The sequence below is a fragment of the Gopherus evgoodei genome, chromosome 3, assembly GCF_007399415.2.
Source record: "Gopherus evgoodei ecotype Sinaloan lineage chromosome 3, rGopEvg1_v1.p, whole genome shotgun sequence".
Taxonomy (NCBI): domain Eukaryota; kingdom Metazoa; phylum Chordata; order Testudines; family Testudinidae; genus Gopherus; species Gopherus evgoodei.
Window position 1 is genome coordinate 74,275,488 of NC_044324.1, and position 23,896 is coordinate 74,299,383.

The following is a 23,896-nucleotide window of genomic DNA, read 5'->3' on the forward strand; positions in this document are numbered from 1 at the left end:
CTCTCTTCCATTAGTTAAGATATATGGAGATGTGTTTCAAGGCTGCTCTGGGTCAGACTGACCACCAGTTTTGGGGATCAGGAAGGAATTTTTCCATTGGGCTACAATGGAAAGAGTCCAGTGGGGTTTTTGCCTTCCTCACAGCATTTTGGAGGCACAGTTAGGTTAAAAGGAGTAAGAAAGAATGGGAACTCTAACATTAGGAGTTAATATAGAAAGGGTTAGGTCATCTCAGCTTGTCTTGGCTGATGTCTATTGTGAATATGAGCTAAAAGGACCAGCTCTCAGATGTAATGAGACTTGGGATTTTGCTGGTCTGTTTCCTGTGAAAAGGGGAGACTGTACGTCTTCAAAGGCTGAGGTCCCCCTGGGAACCTTCTGCCCTTCTTGTGGAGGGAAGGGCAAGATGATTCATAAGTGAGCTGAATCCTAGTGGGAGGCTGTAGAGAGTTGACCTTGAATTATTGGTTATATGGAGGAAGCAGTGTAGCAACGCAAGGGGCCCAGTGAGATACCTGTTTGTGAGAGCGAGTGGGTGCATTCCACCCCTTGCCCATTGTTAAGGTAATAAAGTTATGGTAATAAAGTTATTAAATCCATTCCTGTGTCTTTCATTCACCTGGATGTCTTGACTGATGCCTTTATCCATTTAATCTTTTCCCTCTCTCAGGATGCTAGAAAGGGTGCCAATATTTATACAATCCAGTTCCATTTTTTCTTAGCAACCATGCCCAAGGTAGAGGATACCTGTTTTTCCCAATAAAGGGGAGAACTCACCTCTGTGTTCAGGTGTAGATGATTTTCCAAGATACTGTGTGATACTTACCTCTTAGCAGATGAAAGATCAAACCTTTTTTTCTGTCTCGTTCCCACTGTCTTCTCTTTTCTCTTCCTTCTTTCTCCTCTTCTCTTTTTTAGAAGCTGTAGAAGAAATGCACTAGCTCCTACTCAGATTGCTGTGCCAGCAGCAGAGAGAAACTAAATAGCTTGTGAGAGTCTAGTTAGTTTTATTCTGCCTCTGGTGCCATGGAATAAAGTACTTCAGTATAGGAGCTCATTGTTTTCCCTTCCTTGTGAAGATCTTATTGCTACTTGTTCCATGCAGTTGAGCTAAAGAAAATAGTCTGACAGTCAAGGTGCATCCTGAATAGGCAGATTACTGTTTTATTCAGCCCTGTCTTTAATTTTTTTTGTTTTTTACCTTCTCGAGTAGCTACATCAGGGATCTGCAACCTTTCAGAAGTGGTGTGCCGAGTCTTCATTTATTCACTCTAATTTAAGGTTTCATGTGCCAGTAATACATTTTAACGTTTTTAGAAGGTCTCTTTGTATAAGTCTATAATATATAACTAAACTATTGTTGTATGTAAAGTAAATAAGGTTTCAAAATATTTAAGAAGTTTAATTTAAAATTAAATTAAAATGCAGAGCCCCCTGGACTGATGACCAGGACCCAGGCAGTGTGAGTGCCACTGAAAATCAGCTTGCGTGTCGCCTGTGGCACATGTGCCATAGGTTGCCTACCCCTGAGCTACATCATCACTTTATACCCCTTGTTCATTACTCTTAAGAAATTTTGAGTAAGCCTCTATTTATGCTACTAGACTGTGTGTTCCCCACCCTTCTACAAATATTAGAATATATTCCACTTCTGTGGAATAGAATGTGATGTTATCAACAATAAGGGGAATGCCTAGGTATGGAGAATGAGCTGCATGGGAGGTAAGAAAAAAAGGTCTCCTCCACTGTGAGTAATTCCCCTTTTTGCATGTTTTCATAATGCCTGTTTCAGAAGGTGTTGTTTTCTTCTTGATTTTCTGATCTGTTTATGCTTTTTATAGGCAATGGTGGGAATCTTACAAGTTAATGGACATGGAGAAGAGAGCACAATGATGCAGGATCTAAAGCCTTTTCGGATTCTTATTAGTTTACTGGACAAACCTGAACTGGGTACTCTCATATATTCTAACCTTCAATATATTTTTCATTACATTTTTATAAAAATGATGCCTATAAAGCAATGTTCTGGATAACGTTCTTAAGCAGAGGATATTAACAAAGTAGTAGGTATGCTCAAGTGTTCACTTGGCAAAAAGAAATGTGCAGTAAATAGACGGTAGAGTTGGACTATATAGTGTCTTCCAATCTAATCACATACTACTTTCTCACGTCCCCCTAAAAACATAACTGTTCTGCTCCATGCAGTAAATCTGAAGTTAAAGTAATGCTGAGAAGTAGTTTAGGCCCCAAAATTGAACTTCCCAAAGTTGTTTGAATCTTGATGGGAATGCTGTTTAGATTCTTAATTCTCTAAGAAAAACAAACCATAGCCACCACACTGTTACAGAGAAATGGGAAAAATATCCCAATAGCTACTGTTCATGTGATCCCAAGCCCCTTCCTCATTATCCCAACACACGCACCTTTTGAAATATTAAAAATATAATATCACATTTTTTCTAGTACATGAAGAGCTCATCAGTAAGAATTGATTGGCTTTTAAAGAGTATAGTCACTTTTAATAAACAAACAAGTAACTAAGCTTATTAATATTTACAAACATCATCCACAGTAAGTGGAAATTAAAAGTGGGGGGATGTGGAGAGATGATACATATGAATGGAATTTTGCCAACATGACCCACATAGCTGTTCTCGCTTCACTCAATCTTAACATATGCAGTGTCAGTAAAATTTAAAATGCCTGGCTCAGAAATCATGAATGACTGAGAAGTCAAAGTCTAACTTTTTTTTTAATCATATACCATAGTTTGGTTTTTCAGTCACTTGTAATTTCTGAGCCAGTCAGTTTAAATCTTATTGATACTGCACACATTAAGATTTAATGAAGTGAGCACAGCCATGAGGATTATGTTGGCAAATTGGTTTGGCAGATTCAACACAGACTTCGCTTCTGCAGATCAGTGGTGGGATTCCCACAAATGGGAGCAAGATGAGGCAAGAGAAAGCACAGAAAGCTGTTCTTCTCCTCTGAAGACTATGCAACTCATTTCAAAGTCAGATGCTTTTCTTAAACCTCAGGGGTTTGTTGGAATCTAATGTGAGTCTGATGCAAAGATTTCTTGCACACTTGTAGCCAGAAATGGAGAAGAACCCACTTCAACTGAATCAGAGTAAAGATGCTCAAAATATTTTACTTCTAATTTTTTACCTTACACTCTGAGGTAAATTTTCATCATGAGGTGTCAAGATCTAACTTTGAGATAATTTTAACATACTAGGACTCACATGGATAATTTCCTGCACATCCTATTGAATAGAATATTGTATAAAATATGTATAGCTTTAAATTCTACCATGCATAAGAATACACAGTGTATAAGTGGGTTTCTGTTCACCTTTGTAAGTTATCTGAGTAAAAGTGATTTTGTGGCTTTAGTCAATGAAACTGTAAATGTCAATTATTTGATTAGGGTTCAGTACTGATCATTCGAATGTCCTTAATTTTACAAGGTTGTCATTGCAGCTATTTCTCATGGTCACTTTAGGACCTGTAATCTTAGAAGATGTATTGATTGAAGTATTTAGAACATTATATACACAATGCAAAGCTGAGCTGGATCTTCAGATGGAACCTTCCTTCAGCAAAGATCACACGCAACTAAGCAGGTAGAATACAAAGAAAAGAATATAACATATGCTTCCTCTTGAACGGAAAATAATATACCGCTACATTTTAAATATAAACATTAATAAATAGCAGCACTTAAATACCGTTTATTGCTGAATGCATGTTAAATATGCAGCAATATCTAGGAGCCTGCTCCTCTGAAAGGAATGGCAAAGCTCTCATTGATCTCAACTGAAGCTTTTCCTTGGGACATAATGGAGTGGACATCTATAGTTTTATTTATTTTTTAATGACATTTACTGTGCTAAAAAGGTACCGATATCAGTCACTCTGTTTTGCAGTTGTTTACTGTAAATGTACATTTACTGATGTGAATGCAGAACTCCATGTGAATGCTGTGTGTCATGGAGGGGCAGGAAGAGAGTTCTAAGAGCTCTCCCTTTCCCGTGTTTGGCACTCATGAGAAAAGCAGTGAGAGGGTGGGAGGCTGGCAGGTGAAGTTATGCGAGGTGTCAGCAGAGAGAAGAAGATGGTATGAGTGGGGAAAGTGATCCACTCCTGCCCCCACTGCAGAATCGCTTCCCAGATACGGCTGAAACGAGGGAGCAACAGATGGGCTCCCCTTATGTCACTTGTCTTTGGAAACATGAAGAGAAGCTGCATCGATGAAGCAACAGAAGTTGGGAGGCTGCAGAGATAGACACCTGGTTAGAGAGCCTCTGATCTGCTCTTGCACACAAAGAGAGACAACAAAAGAGATCTAGTACAGATCTCTCTGGATTATGGGAGTGGCAGAGAAAAAGAAGCCATCAGGGAGGAGAAAAAAGGAGAGCAAAACTAAGGCAGTAGAGAGACCAGGAGAATAGAGTCAGAGGGAGAGGCAGCTGGTGGAAAGGACAATTAAAGGGAGACAAAGAAGGAAATAGAATGTTGGAGGAGGATAGGGAAGGGGGAGAAAAATAAAATAAAGAAAAAGAAGAATGAAAATTAGAACCCAGATCCAGTAAAAATAAGTAGAAAATGGGAAAACAGATCTGAGACAAAGGGATGAGCAAGAAGTATGGCAACCATGCAAGGACATGATGTAAAGAGCTATAGTGCATGCCCAGCTGAAGAGCTGCCATTAATGGAGTGGGAGGGAACCAGTGTGTTAATATCAGCGTTGCAGTGAGTAAGCTCAGAATGATATGCCTCTGCATAACACTTAAATCACAGCATAGTAATATACATTAAATTGTACTACTGCTTTTTATTTTCTTTAGCAAATTGAGGGAAAATAAGAAAACTGCAGAGCTGATTAAAACTGCCAATCTTCTCTTTAATTCCTTTGAGCCTTATTATATGTGGGATTACATTGCTCGTTGGTTTGAAGAATGTTGTAGGTAAGTTATATTTAATTGCTGTAAATGTAAAAGTGAAGTTGGTTTTACATTTTTTTGTTTGTGTATTGACAGGGAGGTGGACAAGATATACTAACAATTGTACTCTACCTGCAAAGGCTTGTCTATCGTAGAAACTTGTATTGGTTTAACTGTATCTGTATAGTTAAAGCAATGAAATCCCCCTAACGTGGATGCAGTTATATCAGTATAAAGGTAGTTTGTTCTGTTATAGCTACTCCTGCATGGAGAGGGTAATAAGTATACCAATATAAGTCACTTTATACTGATATAACTGTATCTGCACTAGGACTTTTACCGGTATAGCTATTTCAGTTAAAAAAAAAAAAAAAAAAAATCCCATCCTGTAACCAAAGTAGTTAAACTGGTAAAACTTTGAAGTATAGACCAGGTCTAATTTCTGAGATTCAGATGATTTTTAGTTCCCTTTCTTGATCTGGGAATAATCAAGAGATTGATAACTTGATTTTAGTAAGAGAAATCTGCAGATCTCTCTTGTATTCCTGCCACTGCTTCTTCAGCATGGATGAGTAAATTCCTTTGGAAAAAGTGACAAGAAAAGATTTTGGGTAGATTGGTACACACTTACTGGCCATGTAATCAAGGTATCCTCCTATAAATTTATTATTTGTAGCATATGATATACTTGACAAGATTAGCTAGAAGTGTGTGGGTGTTGGTGGGTGTTAGTTATTGGGTCGCTTAGCCTGTGTCCCAAAAGGGTTTTGAAAACTTTTCTCTCTGATCAACAGTCTGCATGGCTAGCAAAAGATGTGCTTACAGTGCTTGGACTCTTTTGATAAAATACTGTACAGATCTGGGATTGAGAAACTAGTGTCCTCCTACCTGGAGAGATCGTTCCTTACAGGTGTTCCTCTTTTTAGGCATTGAGTCATGATCTTTGTTCAAATTTCAAAAGCATTTAGAAAATTAGAAAGTATTTTCACTGGTCCTTCATATCCTTTCAAGGCAATGCTACCTCCACTAAGTCAGAATTATGGCAAAAGGAGCCTTGAGAGATTCTCAAGGATAAATATATGAATGTAAGTTACTATTTATAAGTGGGTATTAAATTTCAGCTACATGATGATACTCTGCATGGAAAGCTGTTTTTCCCCACACTGGGAATTTTAATTAGAAGAAATCTATGGATTTCAGACTAGGACTTTGAGAGCACTATACATAAAGTTGCCAGTCTGAGGCACAGAATAATAGCAACTTCCTTGAAAGTCTGAGTTTCCTGAAAACTGAGATGAAATTGGTTACTATTTGGTAATATTCACCTTTGGTGGGGAGGGGAATTTCTTCCATTTTATTGTGTTTTAAGCAGATTCTGAATTTCTGAGTGAAAGAAAACAGGCAACCACCAAGTGAGGGGAAGATATATGGATTTATCAAAACAATTTCCTGTAGCCCAGCCTTGCTTATTTTATGAGATGTGATGGGTCACAGCACACAATGGTGTGGCTGCCCTTCATAAAATATTGAACTTCCTTTGTATTTCAGATAGATAAGAATTGTGTGGTCATCTATAAACTGATTCAACTGTTTGTTGAAGAAGGAACAACTGGGCCAAATGCTTATTTTCTATTAGCTACCTCCACAAAAGGTTACTAGTTTGTTCTTATGCAGCATCTTTGACGTACGCACGTATGAATTAATTTGTTAGTTAATCGTGGCCTATGTAAACAAAAACAACAATAACATATTTTAATTTCATAGGAGGACACTGCATGCTAGACTTCAGACTGGGCCTGTAGGTGGTAATGAGTCATCTGAGCTGCCCCTGACCAATTTCTGCCTACTAGTGGATTTTTTGTTGGATATAGTTTCTTTGGTAAGAATTCCTTTCTTCATTGCTTGTAGGTATATGAGGACAATACTTCTGAACTCTGATTATAAAGCACTTTTGAAAGCAAACCTTGTCTACAAGTGAGGTTAGCGTAAATTGGTAGATTCTTTTAGAAGAAGTGAAAAAGGTTTTAGGTGAATTAGATGGATTTTGTTACATAAACAAATCAATCTTTATGTTCTTCTGGTGCATGAGCTTGCAAATTCTGTTAGCTTGTTTGTCATCTAATTCTGTTTTGAATTTTATCCCATCTTTTCCTTCTCTAAAATTTACATTGTATTAGTTACAAATGTAACCTGTTGCTTTGCGGTTTTATACGATAAATAGATGATGCAATTCATTGGATGCTAATTGTTCTGAATGTCACAGTAAGATATTTATCTTCTTTTATCTATTGATATTGGTTTATTTGATGAAGACTGCTAGAACTTTTTTTTCCCTGTATCTGTCTTCTCTCCTCAATTATTTTGCTTTCTCATTTCAAAGCCTACTAGAAGTATGAGAGTGCTGTGTCAGGTATGGTATTCAGCCTGTTTTTCCTTTAGTTATTAATTATGTGATACTTTTCATTCTTAAATCTCTATTTTGAGAAAATTTAAATACAAAGGGAATTAGGGGTAATTTTTTAATCCTATCAATGTTATAAAATTCTTTGTAATCTCTTTGTAGTATAAATGAAGGAGATTTAAAATTCTGAAGATGCTGAGCATATTCAATGATTAAAAATATACTGAAAAACAATTCCCTTTTATCCTTCATAAAGTTAATGTATAGGATATCAGACTTGGAGGACTTCTAGACTTTATTTGCCACTTGCATTGTTAAGAAGTTTAGAATAAATTTAAATATGTGATGTTGTACAGTAGAACCTCAGAGTTATGAACTGGCTGATCAACTACATATCTCATTTGGAACCAGAAGTACGCAATCAGACAGCAGCAAAAGACAACAACAACAACCAAAAAAGCAAATACAGTACAGTATTGTGTTAAACATAAACTGCTAAAACATAAAGGGAAAGTTTTAAAAAAAATTGATAAGGTAAGGAAATTGTATCTCTGCTGGTTTCTTTTCAAGTGAGATGGTTAAAAGCAGCATTTTTCTTCTGTGTAGTGAAGTTTCAAAGTTGCCTTACATCAATGATCAGTTTTAAACTTCAGAAAGAACAACCACAGTGTTTTGTTCAGAGTTATGAACATTTCAGAGTTATGAACAACCTCTATTCCCAAGGTGTTTGTAACTCTAAGGTTCTACTGTATTGATATAGTAAATACATTTTATTAGGGGTTTATCAGACACTTTCTCAATTTTATTATCTTTTTGTTAGGAGACTTACATTGAAATACAAACAGAACATCTGCCTCAGTTGTTGCTCAGAATGATTTCTGCATTGACAAGCCATCTCCACACTTTGCACTTGTCGGAACTAACTGATTCCCTCAGGCTCTGCTCAAAGATCCTTAGTAAAGTTCAACCTCCGCTGTTGTCTGCAGGCACAGATGGTACTCTGCAGCTTCCAAGTGGACACAACAGCTCCATCAAAGAATGGGAAGATAAAAAGGTAATCTGTTAATATCCTTTGCATCCTTCTGTGTTAGTTTTGTGTAAAGTGTGGGATTTTCAAAATACCCAGTGTTAGCCCAACTCTGCTAGTATTGAAGTCAGTGGGAAATTTCGCTAGTGATTTCAAGTTAGGCCAATGCTGAACACTTTCAAAAACCTGACCCACCTTCTTCTGGTGAATTTGTTAGTATAATATTGTATGTCTCCTCAAGTTCCACTGTTGACCTGAATTTGATGGGTTAGCTGTTATGGCTTGCCACTGATTACATCCAACCAGAAGATTTATAGGTTCTTGTCCAATTCAGACTACAGGGCTCAAGAACTCAGAGTTCTGTATCAAGAGAGGACTCTCTGGGTGCCTGGCAAAAGCACTTACACTGAGGACAATACCAAATTGATAAAAAATTTTTGTTAATCTCAATAAAAAGTTAACAAATGCTATGAAATTTATAACTGCAAAACAGTAAAAAAATTTCAAAACTCCTGCTGGTATAATTCCTATTATAAGTACCTTAACTTAACATACTCACACCCTTCCTTGAGGACCCCGTAATAGAAAAGAGCTAAAGACTAAAAGATCGTTTAAAAAAAGAAGAGCTAAAATGACTGTAAATTTTAGTGCCTCATCTTCGACTCTCTTTAACATTTCAGGATTTTTTTCAAATGACTTATAATTTTATCATGTTGATCCCTTCTCGCTCAATGCATATTAAAATATAAATCATTTTGTTTAAAATCTTCTTAAAATGCATATATTTCTGTTGATAGACGATATCTCCTCTTATAGGTGACATGTCATGTAAATATACTTCTTTGGGAATTTTAAAAACTTGATTTTGACAGGAAAATTTATGGAAGAGATCAACAATAAAAGTATATAACACATAATTTAAAACTTTATAATAGAACAGAACTAGAGTTGCCAATCTTCCAGGATTGGCCTGGAGTCTTCAGGACTTAAAGATGAATCTTTAATTAAAGATTATGTCATGTGATGAAACCTCCAGGAATATGTCCAATGAAAATTGGCAACCCTAAACAGAACTCAGAACTTCCATTCTTTTCAAAATAGGAAAGAAGTTAATGATCTTTTATCACTATTAGTGACATTCATTTTTACTGTTTAATCTGTGGTTATCTGTACTTTTATCTCAACTAGGTGCCATCATTTTCAATTGAAAATCCTCATGATGTATTCGAAGATGGTGAAAATCCTCCAAGTAGTCGATCATCAGAAAGTGGATTTACTGAGTTTGTACAGTACCAGGCAGATACAGCTGATGACATTGACAGAGCATTGAGCGAAGGCCATGGAGCACCTGGTATCCCTATTATAGGTAGCACATCCTCAGAGACCGAGACAGCATCAACTGTGGGATCTGAAGAAACCATTGTACACCCTCCTTCCATAATTACACAAGGGTCAGCAACTCAAAGTGGGAAGATGATCCAAAAGACTGCAATGCAGTGCTGCTTGGAGTATGTCCAACAATTTTTAACTAGATTTATCAACTTGTATATAATTCAGAGTAATTCCTTGTCTCAGCCCTTGGCAACAGAGCTTCAAGTGGACCTCACTAGAGAGCAAGGACAACCTGCAAAATGGGATAGAGAATCACAAGGAGATGCTAAAGGAAAAAAAACAAATAAAACGCCAAAAGAATACCTTTCTGCCTTTATTGCTGCATGTCAGCTATATCTTGAATGTTCAAGTTTTCCGGTTTATATTGCAGAGGGGAACCATACATCAGAATTACATCCTGAGAAATCTGATTTTGGTAAGTAACATTTTATTACTTTCTCCTTTTTTTTTTTCTAGTATATTCAGTTCTTAATTTAAACTGTTTTTTAGAAAATATGAATATTTACATTGTTGCTTGTTGTTCCTTGTAGGGACATAGATTTTTTTTTCTTTTATGACTTGGATTACATTTTAGAAACTAAAATATTTTTAATACGGTTATAAGAAAATTGATGTTTTCATGTGATTTTTTTTTAATAAATGTCTGTTTTGAGTAATGAATATGTATTACATGGAAGACTCTTAAAGTGCAACCCAGTTTCCAGATTCTGCTGTACAAGTGTGAAATACATAATACATGGATCCATCAGGGTTCTTCATTACTAGTGCTTTTCTTGTGCCTTGGAATGTATTTACGCATTGAATAGATTTGTGGAATAGTGACAAGATTACATCAAACATGCCTTTAACTCTTTTTTTAATAGTTTAGACTGTTATCCATATTTATGCCCTTGTGAAACAAATGTATAACCTGTAAATTATAAATTTCAGTTCAGTAAAATTTACATTATCCAAGAGTTTATTTCAGCTAATCAAACAGCATATGCACAAACCTCTTAGGACACCAAAAATCCAAGCCTGTTCTTAAAAAAGGTAAATTTTATTAAAAACAAAAAGAAAGAAAACACGTTTGAAACTTAGGCTTTTGCTAGATTTTAAAAGAGCAGTTCCAAAAAGTAAGCACCCAAAATAGTTTCTTGGGGGTTCAGCTTAAAGGTTACAAACAAACAGAAGCATCTGGGGTTAGCCCAGAGGAGATCCACAAGCCACAATAAAAAAAAAAAAAACCTGATCGTGTCTACCTAAATATTCCCTAGCCCAATGAGTCCTGCTACATATGGAAAATAATTTTTCATACCTGGTTCAAACCTTACACAGCATTTCTGCTTATAGCATTGCTACTCCGTGTACCTGCAGCCCAGAGAACAACCACAAACAAAGGGAAAGTTTCTTTCCCCATTTTAAAAAGTTCTAGCCTTCCCATTGGCTCTTTTGATTAGCCCTTTTTTTTTTCTTTACTCTGGGGACTTTTTAACCCTTTACAGATAAAGCAAGTAAACAACAGCTACCAAGATGGATTTTACAGCTAACTGGCTGGCTGGGTATCCATTAGAGGGAGTTACCTTCCCCGCCTTTATTTATCACACCATCGCTGGAGGTTTTTAAGAACAGGTTATACAAACACCTGTCTGGGTTAGTCTAGGTTTTCTGATTCCTGCCTTAGCACAGGGGGCTGGACATGACTTCTCGAGTTCTCTTCCAGCCCTGCATTTCTCTGTTAGACTCATAGACTTTAAGGCCAGGAAAGACCATCGTCATCATCTAGTCTCCTGCATATTGCAGGTCACAGAACCTCACCTACCCGATCCTATAATATACTGAAGTCCTCAAATCATGATTTAAAGACTTGAAGTTACAGAGAATTCACCATTTACTCTATCTTAAACCTTCAAGTGACCCATGCCCCATGCTACGGAAAAAGGCAAAAAACTCCCAGGGTCACTGCCAATCTGACCCAGGGCCGCCCAGAGAGGGGAGCAATTTGCCCCAGGCCCCACGGGGCCCCTAAGAGAACGCTCCAGCCCCAGCCTCCGCCTTCCCTCATCCCCCAGAGCCTCAGCGCTCCGAGTACAGGAGCGGCCCTGGACAAAGCTAAAGCGGCATGGCTCGGGTGGGGCCTGAGCACCCTATTCAGAGCTGCGTGGTAAGGGGGCAGGGCTGCAAGCTCCAGGGCCCCGCTGGAGCCACGCCACTACAGTGCTGTCCAGGGCCACTCCTGGACGTGGTGTGCTGAGGCTTCAGGAGAGGAGGGGGTAAGCAGCATGGCAGGGGGTCGGGGGGGATAAGGGGCAGAGAGTCCCGGGGACAGTCAGGGCACAGGGAGGGGGCAGAGGTTCTGGGGGGGCTATTGGGACAGGGAACGGGGATTGGATCGTGGGCATTCTGGGGATCTGTCAGGATTCAGCTGGAGGTCGGGGCAGTCAGGACAGGGAACGAGTGGGATGGTGGTTGGGGAGGTAGTTTTGGGGGGGGTGAGGGAACAAGGAGCAGGATGGATCAAGGATTCTGAGGGAGGCAGTTGGGGGGCAGGAAGTGGGAGGAGGTCAGATAGGGGGCAGGGCCAGGCTGTTTGGGGAGGCACAGCCTTCCCTATCCTAAAGCTCATTCAGCAGTTTGCAGCTTGCAGATAGCTATTTAACACACAGAGCCAAGCTGTTATCTTTTCCATGGGGGAGGGATCACATGAGAAGAGCAATATCCTACACCACCTACCTCCTTCCCAACCCTACCAAGCCCCTCCCCCCCTTTCTTCCCCGAGGCTCCAGAGGGGTTTATTCAGTGGTTCTCAAACTTTTGTACTGGTGACCCCTTTCACATAGCAAACCTTTGAGTGTGACCCCCCCCTTATAAATTAAAAACACTTTTTTATATATTTAACACTATTATAAATGCTGGAGGCAATGCGGGGTTTAAGGTGGAAGCTGACAGCTTGCAGCCCCCTGTAATAACCTCGTGACTCCCCAAGGAGTCCCGACCCCCATTTTGAGAACCCCTGGGTTAATTTAATTTTAGCACCCTGTGTCCATTCACATGCATGGGCTATTTTGAGCATTTCAGTTTGCACAACATAGTCTTATCCCAGATTCTGGAACAAGTTCAAATGCTCAGTTCTTGGAGTATGTACATAAACTGTACTAAAGAGCTAACCCACAGTAACGGTCTCCAATTTGTGAGAGACTCCGTGGAGGCAGTCTCTAGGAAACAGATACACTAATGGAGGTTAAGTCCATTAATGGGTATTAGCCAGAAACGTAAGGAATGGTGTCCCAGCCTCTGTTTGTCAGAGGTTGGAGATGGATGGCAGGAGAGAGATCATTTGATCATTACCTGTTAGGTTCACTCCCCTTGGGGCACTTGGCATTGGCCACTGTCAGTAGACAGGATACTGGGCTGGATGGACCTTTGATCTGACCTAGTATGGCCATTCTTATTTTCTTATGTTCTAAGCCAGGAGTAGGCAACCTATGGCATGTGTGCCGAAGACGGCACGCAAGCTGATTTTCAGTGGCACTCACACTGCCTGGGTCCTGGCCACCGGTCATGGGGGCTCTGCATTTTAATTTAATTTTAAATGAAGTTTCTTAAACATTTTAAAAACCTTATTTACTTTGTATACCACAATAGTTTAGTTATATATTATAGACTTATAGAAAGAGACCTCCTAAAAACGTTAAAATATATTACTGGCCCATGAAACTTTAGTGAATAAATGAAGACTCGGCACACCACTTCTGAAAGGTTTCCGACCCCTGTTCTAAGCTAAATGAACCCAAAGTTATGGAGACAGATGTGAGTCAAGGAAGCCAGCAGAGTATCAGAAACCTGGAAAAATCTCTGACTGAGATGGGCTCAAGCTGAGATGATTCAAAAGTTTTGGATTTTTTTTAAGCAGATTTTTTTGTTGTTTCTTTAAACAAACACAGCAAGCAGCAAATATTAGGCCCCACGCTTGTGAAACCCCAAACCATGTTCAGGTTTTGGCAGACTAATTTCAGCTTTTCAGTTAAAAAAAACCACAACAAATTTTGAAGGAAAGCAGATATTGTCCGTGATTTTTTTTCGGCTTTTAAAACCCCCTAGTTTTATAAAACACGTGACTTGCCCTTTTGGTCATGCCCCTTCCTCCCCACTATGGAGAGGCACGAGTTGAGGAGGGGGCACCCTTGGGGGGAAGGGGGAAGGGCAGGGGTGGGAAGATGTGGGGTGGGGGTGGGGTATTGGAGGAAGGGGTGGAGTGGGAGTGGGGTCTAGGACGGAGCAGGGGGTCGAGCGCCCCCCGGGAAATCTGGAAGTTGCCGCCTGTATCTCTGGCCATTGGAGATATTTGCTACTGGCAGTCACAGATGGCCCACAGGCCATTGTAGGCAATCTCATTATCCCATCCCCTCTATAAACTTATCAAGCTCAGCCTTGAAGCCAGTTAGGTTTTTTGCTCCCCACCAAAGGCTGTTCCAGAACATTACTCTGCTGATGGTAAGAAACCTTTGTTTAATTTCCAGCCTAACCTTGTTGATGGCCGGCATATATCCTTTTGTCCTTGAGATGCTTGGTTTGGTTGCAATCCTTCCCAGCAAATTTGTTGCCTTGCTTGGGATACAAGCTTCAAATAAAAAGCAACAAAGAGTCCTGTGGAACCTTAAAGACTAACAGATGTATTGGAGCATAAGGACTCTTTGTTGCTTTTTACAGATCAAGACTAATACGGCTCTGATAACTAGGCTTCAAATAGCTTCTGCAACTTTAGTATAAAGTAATTCCAACCCTCCTCCACATTCAGATCCTTGAGTTCTTCAGGCTAGTCCACTTCCCTAACTAATTCTCTTAATTTTTTAGAGTTTGCCCTTTTGAAATCAAGGATCCTAGTTACAAACTTATTTGCAGACCTATTTTTGTTTATCTTCCATTTCGTTTAAATTGAATTAGCTCATAAGCACTTCACGATGATGAAGGGAGAATGTGAGTAGGTAAATATATATACATTTGTGTAAAATCTGGCTTAATGCTCAGTTTCTGAAGAGGTTTTTACTTGAGTCCAATTCACATTATGAACTTTGCATTGTATTGCAGTAAGTTTTTTGTGTAAATTTAGTGGACATTGACAAAATAAACCATGGAGTTATTTCTGGAACAAAATATTAAGTTGCAAGATTTTATATTTCATTGTTTCTTTCCTGATAATTTCCTGAAGATATTAGTAATGTCAGGAGAACAAATAAAAGCAATGTGTACTCTAGCATATTATAGGAATATAGTCCTCTCCAGAAGGTGTGAAATACATTCAACCCACCTATTTTTGAGCTAAAATTGCAAAGAATATGTTTTCTCTTCTTCCCTTTTTATTCAGTTTTTACGTCAAAGGTCATAATACACTTTTCTCTAAAGAACTGAGATACTGAAACTGACTTAGCGGTGCTAGGACTGACTTGTGGACTTTTACACATTTGTAAATATATCGGGATGTAATGCAGTGTCGTGTTGAAAGCAGGACAATTTGTGGAATAGAAGAAAAAATATAGTACATAAGAGTTTATTGTGTGTTTATTCTTACCATAAGAAAATGACCTTGCTGTTCTGTGAGTTGTATCTTCTATTGTCTTTTTTGTGGATTATGTTCGTTTGGCACATTGGCTAAATGTAAAATGCCATGTACATCTTCTGGTGCTATATAAATTAGTATAGTAATATCACATTTATAATTTGTTTGTCTGCATTTTTGTTTGTTAAATTTTACATAATTTAAAAAGGAAGTATGGCATTATGGTGCTTGAATTCTTTTTAAATACCAACTTTATTAAAAATAGAGAGAATTATTGACAGTACAAATCATTTTCTCACATAAGTATTACAAGATTGGGTTACAAATATGTTACAGATGGGTTACAGATGTTAAAAGATACTGCAGAGTTGATTTACTATAGGTTGTGAGGTATAGTAGGTATGCAGAACAGAATTAAATTTAATTTGCAATACAACAGTTTCACTTGTAATGGAAAATATTTATTTTGTTTTCATTTCAGACTGTGAACAAGTACAGCCTCCATTGTGGCTTCAGACTCTTATGAATGCTTGTAGACAAGCAAGTGATTTTAGCATTCAAGGTATTGCTATTTCTCTTATAATGGACTTGGTTGGATTGACTCAATCTGTTGCTGTTGTCACTGGAGAAAACCTAAACAGTGTGGAAACTGCACAGCCACTAAGTCCAAACCAAGGAAGAGTTGCTGTAGTTATCAGACCTCCTCTTACTCAAGGCAACCTGAGATATATGGTTGAAAAGACAGATTTTTTCAAGGTACAGTAATCATCTTACAGCCCAGGCATTTATTTAACCTTTAGACTGTATTTCCAGCAATAAGAAGACACACTTTCTTTCCAAGTCTGTATCAACAGCCTTGCCCTTCTTGTACTTTCTTAGGTTATGGAATAAAACTTCCTTACTGGGTGATATGACAATTGCTATTTTCTGTTTTACAGTTTAAATTAAAATATTTAGCCACTACTACTAAAGGTGTTCCATACAGTGTAGGTATAAACAGCCAATTTGAATTGGTCTTTTGGAAATATAAATGAAAGAAGTGAGTTACTAGACTAAGATGATGTGAGAGGTAGCCAAGACATGAAACTGAGGGAAAATGTTCTGGGTAAATAAGGATTTAACAAAAAGGAGGTAATACTAATGACTAGGGCTGTCAATTAACTGCTGTTAACATGTCCGATTAAGGCACAGCACAATCCATGTGTTAATTTTATTAACATGCTTTAATCGCAGATCCTCTGGGCAGGAGGGCAGCATGAGCTGCTCTGGAAAACCTATGTCTGGTCAGGCTTGGTAATACATGCCGCCACCCGAGGGTGGGAAGAGAAGAGGCTAGAGGAGGAGTTCTCAAACTAGGGGTTGGGACCCCTCAAGGGGTTGCAAGGTTCTTACATGAGGGATCACGAGCTGTCAGCCTCCACCCCAAACCCCGCTTTGCCTCCAGCATTTATAATGGGGTTAAATGTACAAACAAGTGTTTTTAATTTATAAGGAGGGTTGCACTCAGAGGCTTGCTATGTGAAAGGGGTCACCAGTTCAATAGGCTGAGAAACACTGGGCTAGAGAAAGACATGGTTCTCATCCCAGCTCCAGTAGAGGAGTAGAGGTCTTAACACACACCCCTATCACCCCCCAGGGTGACCATATTTTTTAAAGTAAAAACAGGACTGCCAAGGGCTTGCCAGAGCCGCCCACCCTCTGCAGGGCTCATCCAAGCTGCCCTCCCCATGCCTCCCGGGGATGGGCCACCCCTTTCCCCCTCCGTGCTGCCCGCATCTGGGGCTAAGTCCTATGCTGCCTGCGGTGGGGGCTACCCCTCCCCCAAGCTCCACTCCTCCCCCAGCTGAGGCTGATCTCCTCTCCTCCCTGCCCCCTCCGAGCTCTGCGCCTACTGCCGCTGAGGCTGATCCCTTGCGACCCAGGGGTCAGCTCTGAAGCCAGCACTGCCTGCCAGCAGCAAATTTCTCCACTTTCCTGCTAGCGGGCAGTGCTGCCTTCTGCTGATCCCAAGGCAACAGCTGCCACTGTCTGCTCTCCCTTGCAGCTGGAACAAATGCCCTGTTTTGGCAAAAAAGTAGGGATGGGAGGGACAGAGCTGAAAAAGGGGACTGTCCTGGCCAAAACGGGACGTATGGTCACCTTAGCCAGTCCGGGCCCTATTGTTCACGGCTGGCCCCTCACTCCTGGGACCAGCTCCCTTGCATTGTACCCTGTTGATGCTAGCTGGCTGCTCGCTCCGGGGCTACCCCACAGAGAACATGGGCATGACGAGCTCCACCTCCTTGCACCAGCCTCTCCTCCCCTGCAGTGTGATGAGTCCCTGAGGTAAAATCCACCCTCCCTTGCAAACAAGGGCTCACTCAGCTGAAGGGAGCCCACCTAGCTTAGTAAAAGGAGGTGAGCCTGGCCAGTGCCGTACCAGAAACCACCCTTCCAGATGCAGCAGCAAGACACCTTCCTCACCCTCTTCCTGTACAAGTTATTGCTTGCTCCTCCCCATTGTCACCCCCTGTCCTCCCAGGCCCTTCTCCTGCATATGTCATTACTTACTTCCCCACGCCTGTGTCCTGCCCTCCCCCAACACTGAATGCTTGTTTGTCTGAACAATTGGCTGAACAAGAAGTAGGACTGAGTGGACTTGTAGGCTCTAAAGTTTTACATTGTTTTATTGTTAAGTTCAGTTATTCTTTTTTACATAATTTTACATTTGTAAGTTCAACTTTCATGATGAAGAAATTGCATTACACTACTTCAATGAGGTGAATTTAAGTTTCTTTTTTACAGTGCAAATATTTATAATAAAAACTAAATATAAAGTGAGCATTGTACACTTTGTATTCTGTGTTGTATTTGAAAATGTAGAAAACATCCAAAAATATTTAAATAAATGGTATTCTATTATTGTTTAACAGTGCGAGTAATCGCAATTAATGTTTTTAACTGGGCAATAATCACAATTAATTTTTAATCGCTTGACAGCCTTACTAATTACTTATAGAGTGTGAACTGTTTTTTAAATTATTTACAAAAGAAACATTTTAATTTTACATTATAATTGCAATATTAGATATAGAATTCTGGAGACAAATTACACTAGCTCCACTCTTGTGATTCAGGAGTCATCAGAAATCCTCAGCAGAAGAATATTCTGTAGTAGGTAGTTAATTATCATAGTACTGAAATATTCTATTTTTACAAAAGTAAACTATTAAGTACTTCATCCTCATGGTGAAATTTTATGGAACTTTATACAGTAGGGTATTGCAGTGTTTTTTGGCTCTTTTGTAGAGATATAAGCAATGCATAATCACATAATTTCCCCCAATTGTTCATATTTTTCATTGACACTGCATACGTCCCTTTCATTGTGTAAAGCTAGTAATTCTTCAGAAAAATACAAGATATTCATTGACTTAAAATATATTTTCATTTGCAAAGCATGTAGCTTTAACTCTGTGGGACCAGTTGGGTGATGGAACTCCTCAACATCATCAGAAGAGTGTGGAGCTCTTTTACCAGTTACACAACCTGGTTCCATCTTCTAGCATTTGTGAGGATGTTATAAGTCAGCAGCTGACCCACAGAGACAAGGTAAATCTTCCTTCCTGTTTGTGTGATTATTAAAAGGTGAGTTAAAGGAACCATCAGGAAATGTAGTAATAGTGATATGTGCAAGTAAGGGACTTGGTAGCTCAAAGACAGTTTGAGCTATTTTATGTATATGTGCACATATATATATATATACACACTGATATATAAAGAATTATAACTTTTATAAAATTGTGAACTCTCACAAATCTTAGTGTCTGAGTGCTTCATAACCACTAATTAATTTATTCTCACAATGCCTCTGTAAGGGAGAAGGGAGTGTTATTGTCCCCATTTTTCAGATGGAGAGTTAAGGTGCAGAGAGATTTAATGACATAACCAAAATCATACAGAAGTCTGTGGTAAAGCTTGGAATTGAACTGAGATCCAAGTACCTGAGTCCCAGACATAAATCATCCTCCTTCCCACCTCATCCTCTGCCCTTTCTCTCTCCCTTTGTAGCTCTCTCTCAGTCTAGGCCCACTCTTCCTCCTGCTCTCTTCTCTTGTTGCATTCTGACCAACATTATAGCAAATCCTATAACTTCTGCTCCTTCTCCAGTAAGTATGCCTTGATAAGCGATCTATTTGTTGGCATGTTCTGCCGTCTCCATTTCTCTTCTCAAAACTTGTTACTCTTTTTCCAGCTTAGCTTTTCTCATTGCTATGCCCTCCATGAAGATCTTTTGTCACTCCTCCAGAAAGTGGTGGCAGTGGCCTTGGGTCCCTCCTCTCTTCATTTAGTTATTTACAGACCACCTCACTTATTTTCCTTTGGGGCCCACTCGATTTTGGTCTCTTCTATCCTTGCCATTCATTTTCTTTTTTTGGTTGTTTTGAGGTCTCTGTCTCTTCTGTCCTCAACCTTCTTACCTTGAGTGGCTTCTAATAAGACATCTGATATATCTGCTTCTTTTAACATTATTGGCTCATTATCTACTTTGGGTACCTTTTCTCTCTAGGCTCCTGTGACTCTGACTTCCTGGTTCTCATTCTGCCTTTATAATTCATTCAGCATCTCCTTTGATGATCTTTAAGAACTGATGTAAAGCTCAATCAGTGCCATTTGCAGTGCATCACAAGAAGTTTTATTACTCCTACAAAACCCAAGAACTTTTCTGCATGTTCTTGATCACTATGTATTGGCACTTTTTTCATTTAACTGTTTATATATAGAGATAGCATTCTTGTAACATCTCTTTTCCTAGAATAGAAAGTGAGCAGTTTCAATTAGCTATATAGTCTTTCAAATGATTGAGCAAGCTTACATCCCTTCCACTTTGTGTGGTTCCACCCTGAGTCCCTTTCTTCTCCTGCCACTTGCCCTCAGGAGATTTCTGTGCTGTTAGATATTGTGGCATTACCTTTGCCAATTCCTGTGCTCTGCTAGTAGGTGAACTAACCTCACAATCATTGCCAGTTTCCCCTACATCTGCATCCTTGTTTGGAACTCACCTGGGTCAACTCTTGAGAGCGACTAGTCCCCGATTTCTTGTAGGAAATAACGGTTGGGGCTATAGAATTGTCTGCATTCTACCAAGTGTCGCAACCCTAAACCCTTGCTCAAGTTGTCGGCCTGGCCAGTTGTTGGTCAGAGCAGATCCGTGTGCAGACGTGCAAGCATGTCATGAACAAAGGAGTAGTGTGCTGGATGCACCAGTAGTGTGTCGCGTGAACCCCCCGTGAGCCATATATGGACATGAAAGCCTGTCTCGGACAAAGAAGGCAGTGTGCCGAGTGCAGCCTCTGCTGACGTAAGGGGCTCCAGCCCGGAACCCAGAAGGTGAAGGAGCTAGGAATCAATCCAATGCCGACACATGTAGATAGGGAACCAATCCGAAATTGACACGAGTACGGACCCCCAAACAAAACTATGTCCCGCGCCAAAATCAGTAGGAATCCCCACATGTTAGCTCAGAGGCCTGATCACCCTGTCAGCCAGGAGTCTCCTCCGGATTTTGCCGGTTCATGTCATGTCATCGAAATAAAACCACGTCCCCTAATTCGTTATGTACTTGGTGCCTATGATGCTGGTTAGCTGTATTTGAAGCGTGGTACATATTTTGTAACTTCTGCAAGTATTCTGCCTTTGCTAACTCCCCCTGCTCCTTGCCTCCTTTCTTCTGTTCCTTATTCTGTGTATTGAAGAAGTGGTTACTTTTATAGCCTATACTCCCTGCCTTTGCTTCCCCTTTTTTTATGAAGAAGTGTATGGTTTAAATAGATAATAGCTCTAGCTGATAAATTGTTTTTCCCTGGCCCAAGCTGTAACTTGTCCCCGTTACTAATTAAAGGAGAATAAACGCAGCCATTTGGCTTTTAAACCCAATTCTGCCGTGTTCCGTTGTTCCTCCCCCATTAAATAGCCACTCGAACCTTACGTGTCCCGGTCACCAAGTATGATTAGACTTGGCAGAATCAGATTTTTAAAAAAATGTCTATGGATAATATAGATGTTTAAAAATAAATACTTTCTTAATTTTTTTCTCTGTTTAAACTTTCAGAGTTGCGGGAAATTATGAGGGGAAAGTCAGACAATAATTGTTTAATAAAACAAACCTTGAGATTCAAAACTTTATAACTATTAAAACACAATGTCAGCATCACGTCAAAATATACAAAGTAAATATCCTTAAATCAAACTCTTAAATTCTCAGGCAGCATTTTTCTTCCTTTATCAGTGAAAATATGTTTTTTTCTGTTTGTGTGTATATGGAGAAATCGACAGGTAGTGATTAAAAAATCTTATCCTTTCAAACCTTGGTGCTACTCTTTGTCCCTACCTTCCATCCTTTGTCTCTGTCTTTAGGTGCTGATTGAACTTTATACTGGCTGTCCTATTAGAAGTTCCAGGAGCTCTTTTCTATCTCTGTCATAGTATTTGTTTTGCTGTTGACACTTTTTAATTTTTCTGTTACCTTTTCTGCTACTGTTAGCTTCAAAAGTTTATTTGCTTCGGGCAGTAATCAGTGTGTGGCGTGACATGAGATTGTGTGGTGGACTGCTGCCCTGGCTTTCTACTGGTATATTTCTTCAATCCATTATTGCTGTCCATGGGTCTTTATTATCCCAGTATGCCTTGCTTAGCAATTTCTTGGTAATCTTGGCAGCTACTTTTGCTTTTCCTGAGACTGGCTGTGATGCAGAAAGGATGTGATATGTTCAAATTCTGCTGATGCAAATTGTGCAAATTCCTGACAAGCAAACTGAGGTCCATTATCTTTAATAAGTATCTGGAATTCCATGCTAGGCAAAGTGGGCTTCACAGCATTCAATGAGAGAAATTGTTGTTGAATTTAAGGGATCTGTTTCCGAATAATCCAGAGAGTCATCAATCATCATCAGATATACTATATTTCCCAGAATATATTGGTCTGTCTTGCTCAGCCATGTTTCAGAGTATCATAAGAAGAGGTGGACATTTTTATTCAGATGAATAGTTTATTTGCTGAAAAATGCAGCTTTGGCCGACCCAAACCATCTACAAATTTGACCCCGTAGTTTCATTTTTCAGAGCTAGCTTCAGAAAGTCGTATGTGTTTGTGTGTGTGTGTGCTCTGCTATAACTGTCAGTCCACTGGTTAGGCCTCTTGCCTGGGATGTGGAAGATCCAGCTATGAATCCCCACTATTCATTGGGTCAAAGAGATAGCGAGAATGAAAATGACTCTGTTGCATGGTGATTAAGGCACTCTGTTGGGAGAAAGAAGATATTAATTCAGATCTTGTCTCTGTCCGATTCAAAGGACGGACTTGAATCCACATCTGCCACCACTCAGGTGACTGAAAAATATATGTATTTCTTGCCTTTCTTTGCAGACCATGCTTCTTTTTATTCTTTTAGTCTGAGTTTGCCATTATTTTGTGTGGTGCCGTATATCTGACATGGTTTCTAATGTTTTCAGATTTGTAAGTGTTTATTTTATTCACTGCTGCAGTAGACAGCAGCAGCATTAAGTTTCTTGCAACATGTGTTCTGATTCCAGTATTTTTCATGCCTACAGCTATATGATCTCTAATAAATTTGTCTGTAAGTTTGCCAGAGTTACGTGACAAGGTTAACTGGTGCAGCTTGGTTGTGTATTGGTCTGTAGTTTTGAGTTTCATTTTGATCAGATGTAAGGAAAATATACTTCTCATATATTATAATTTTTTTAGGCACAAGTATTTTTCTAAAGCATCTAAGATTTTATTTACATCTTGCCTGTCTTCATCTGCCAGCTTCAAGTGCTGACATATAGCAAAGCAGTCCTTACCCATTGCTTTATTCAGAGTAGCCATTCTGCCTGCCATGCTTTCTTTGTTCAGTCCTGCAGCCACTTCACAGTTTGTCCATGAGGCTTGGAAGTAGCTCCATTTTTCATAGACATCTCCATGTATTTGTTCCATAGCAGGTAATGGGATATTTGAGTCATTACTGATGTCACTGAGTGCCTCTGCTCAGCCACAACAAAAACTTTAAAGCAGTAAAGACTTTTATTTTGACACCATGTTAAGAACATGATATACAGAGCAGCCAGTGGAAATCATCTACACAAACTGTGCACAAGTTTTATTGATCCTACAAAACCCAGGAACTATGCTACATATTATTGAGCACCATCTGCTGGCATCTAATTAATTAATTATTAACAATTTACTTATGTTCAGATAAAGCCCTCTTATAACACTCTTTATATTCCCCTCATGCTGACCTCTGTGTCCCTCGTGGTTCTGTTTTCAGCCCCTTCTCTTTTCCCTCTTAACTGTGTTTAGATGTCTTCAATGCCATGATTTTTAAGTACTGGTACCTCTTCCATGAGAATGATTACTGTCTTTTTCACAAGCTGAGCGTCACATCTTTCCTCCTAATCACTCTCTATTTCTGTCACCTTCTGTATGACCTGTAAGAAATGCATTTGTCCTCTATATTAAATGTTCTTATTTTTTAAAATTGTACATAGGTGGGGTTTGTTTGTTTGTGTGTGTGTGTGTGTGTGTGTGTGTGTGTGTGTGTGTGTGTGTG

At 39.4% G+C, this 23,896-nt stretch overlaps 1 protein-coding gene across 7 annotated transcripts in view; it reads left to right on the forward strand.

The window, feature by feature from the left end:
- LOC115648353 (protein dopey-1) overlaps positions 1–23,896 on the forward strand; it is an 89,273-nt gene that overhangs the window by 21,817 nt on the left and 43,560 nt on the right. For 5 of the 7 annotated variants that reach the window (XM_030555817.1, XM_030555820.1, XM_030555818.1 and 2 more), the window contains 9 exons: positions 1,842–1,950; positions 3,509–3,629; positions 4,854–4,973; positions 6,714–6,828; positions 7,330–7,359; positions 8,171–8,404; positions 9,566–10,184; positions 15,787–16,061; positions 18,744–18,896. In XM_030555817.1, the coding sequence (XP_030411677.1) occupies positions 1,842–1,950; positions 3,509–3,629; positions 4,854–4,973; positions 6,714–6,828; positions 7,330–7,359; positions 8,171–8,404; positions 9,566–10,184; positions 15,787–16,061; positions 18,744–18,896 (1,776 nt within the window). Of the gene's footprint in view, positions 1–1,841; positions 1,951–3,473; positions 3,630–4,853; positions 4,974–6,713; positions 6,829–7,329; positions 7,360–8,170; positions 8,405–9,565; positions 10,185–15,786; positions 16,062–18,743; positions 18,897–23,896 lie in introns of those variants that run through there. The other 2 variants (XM_030555822.1, XM_030555819.1) reach the window with 2 other exon arrangements.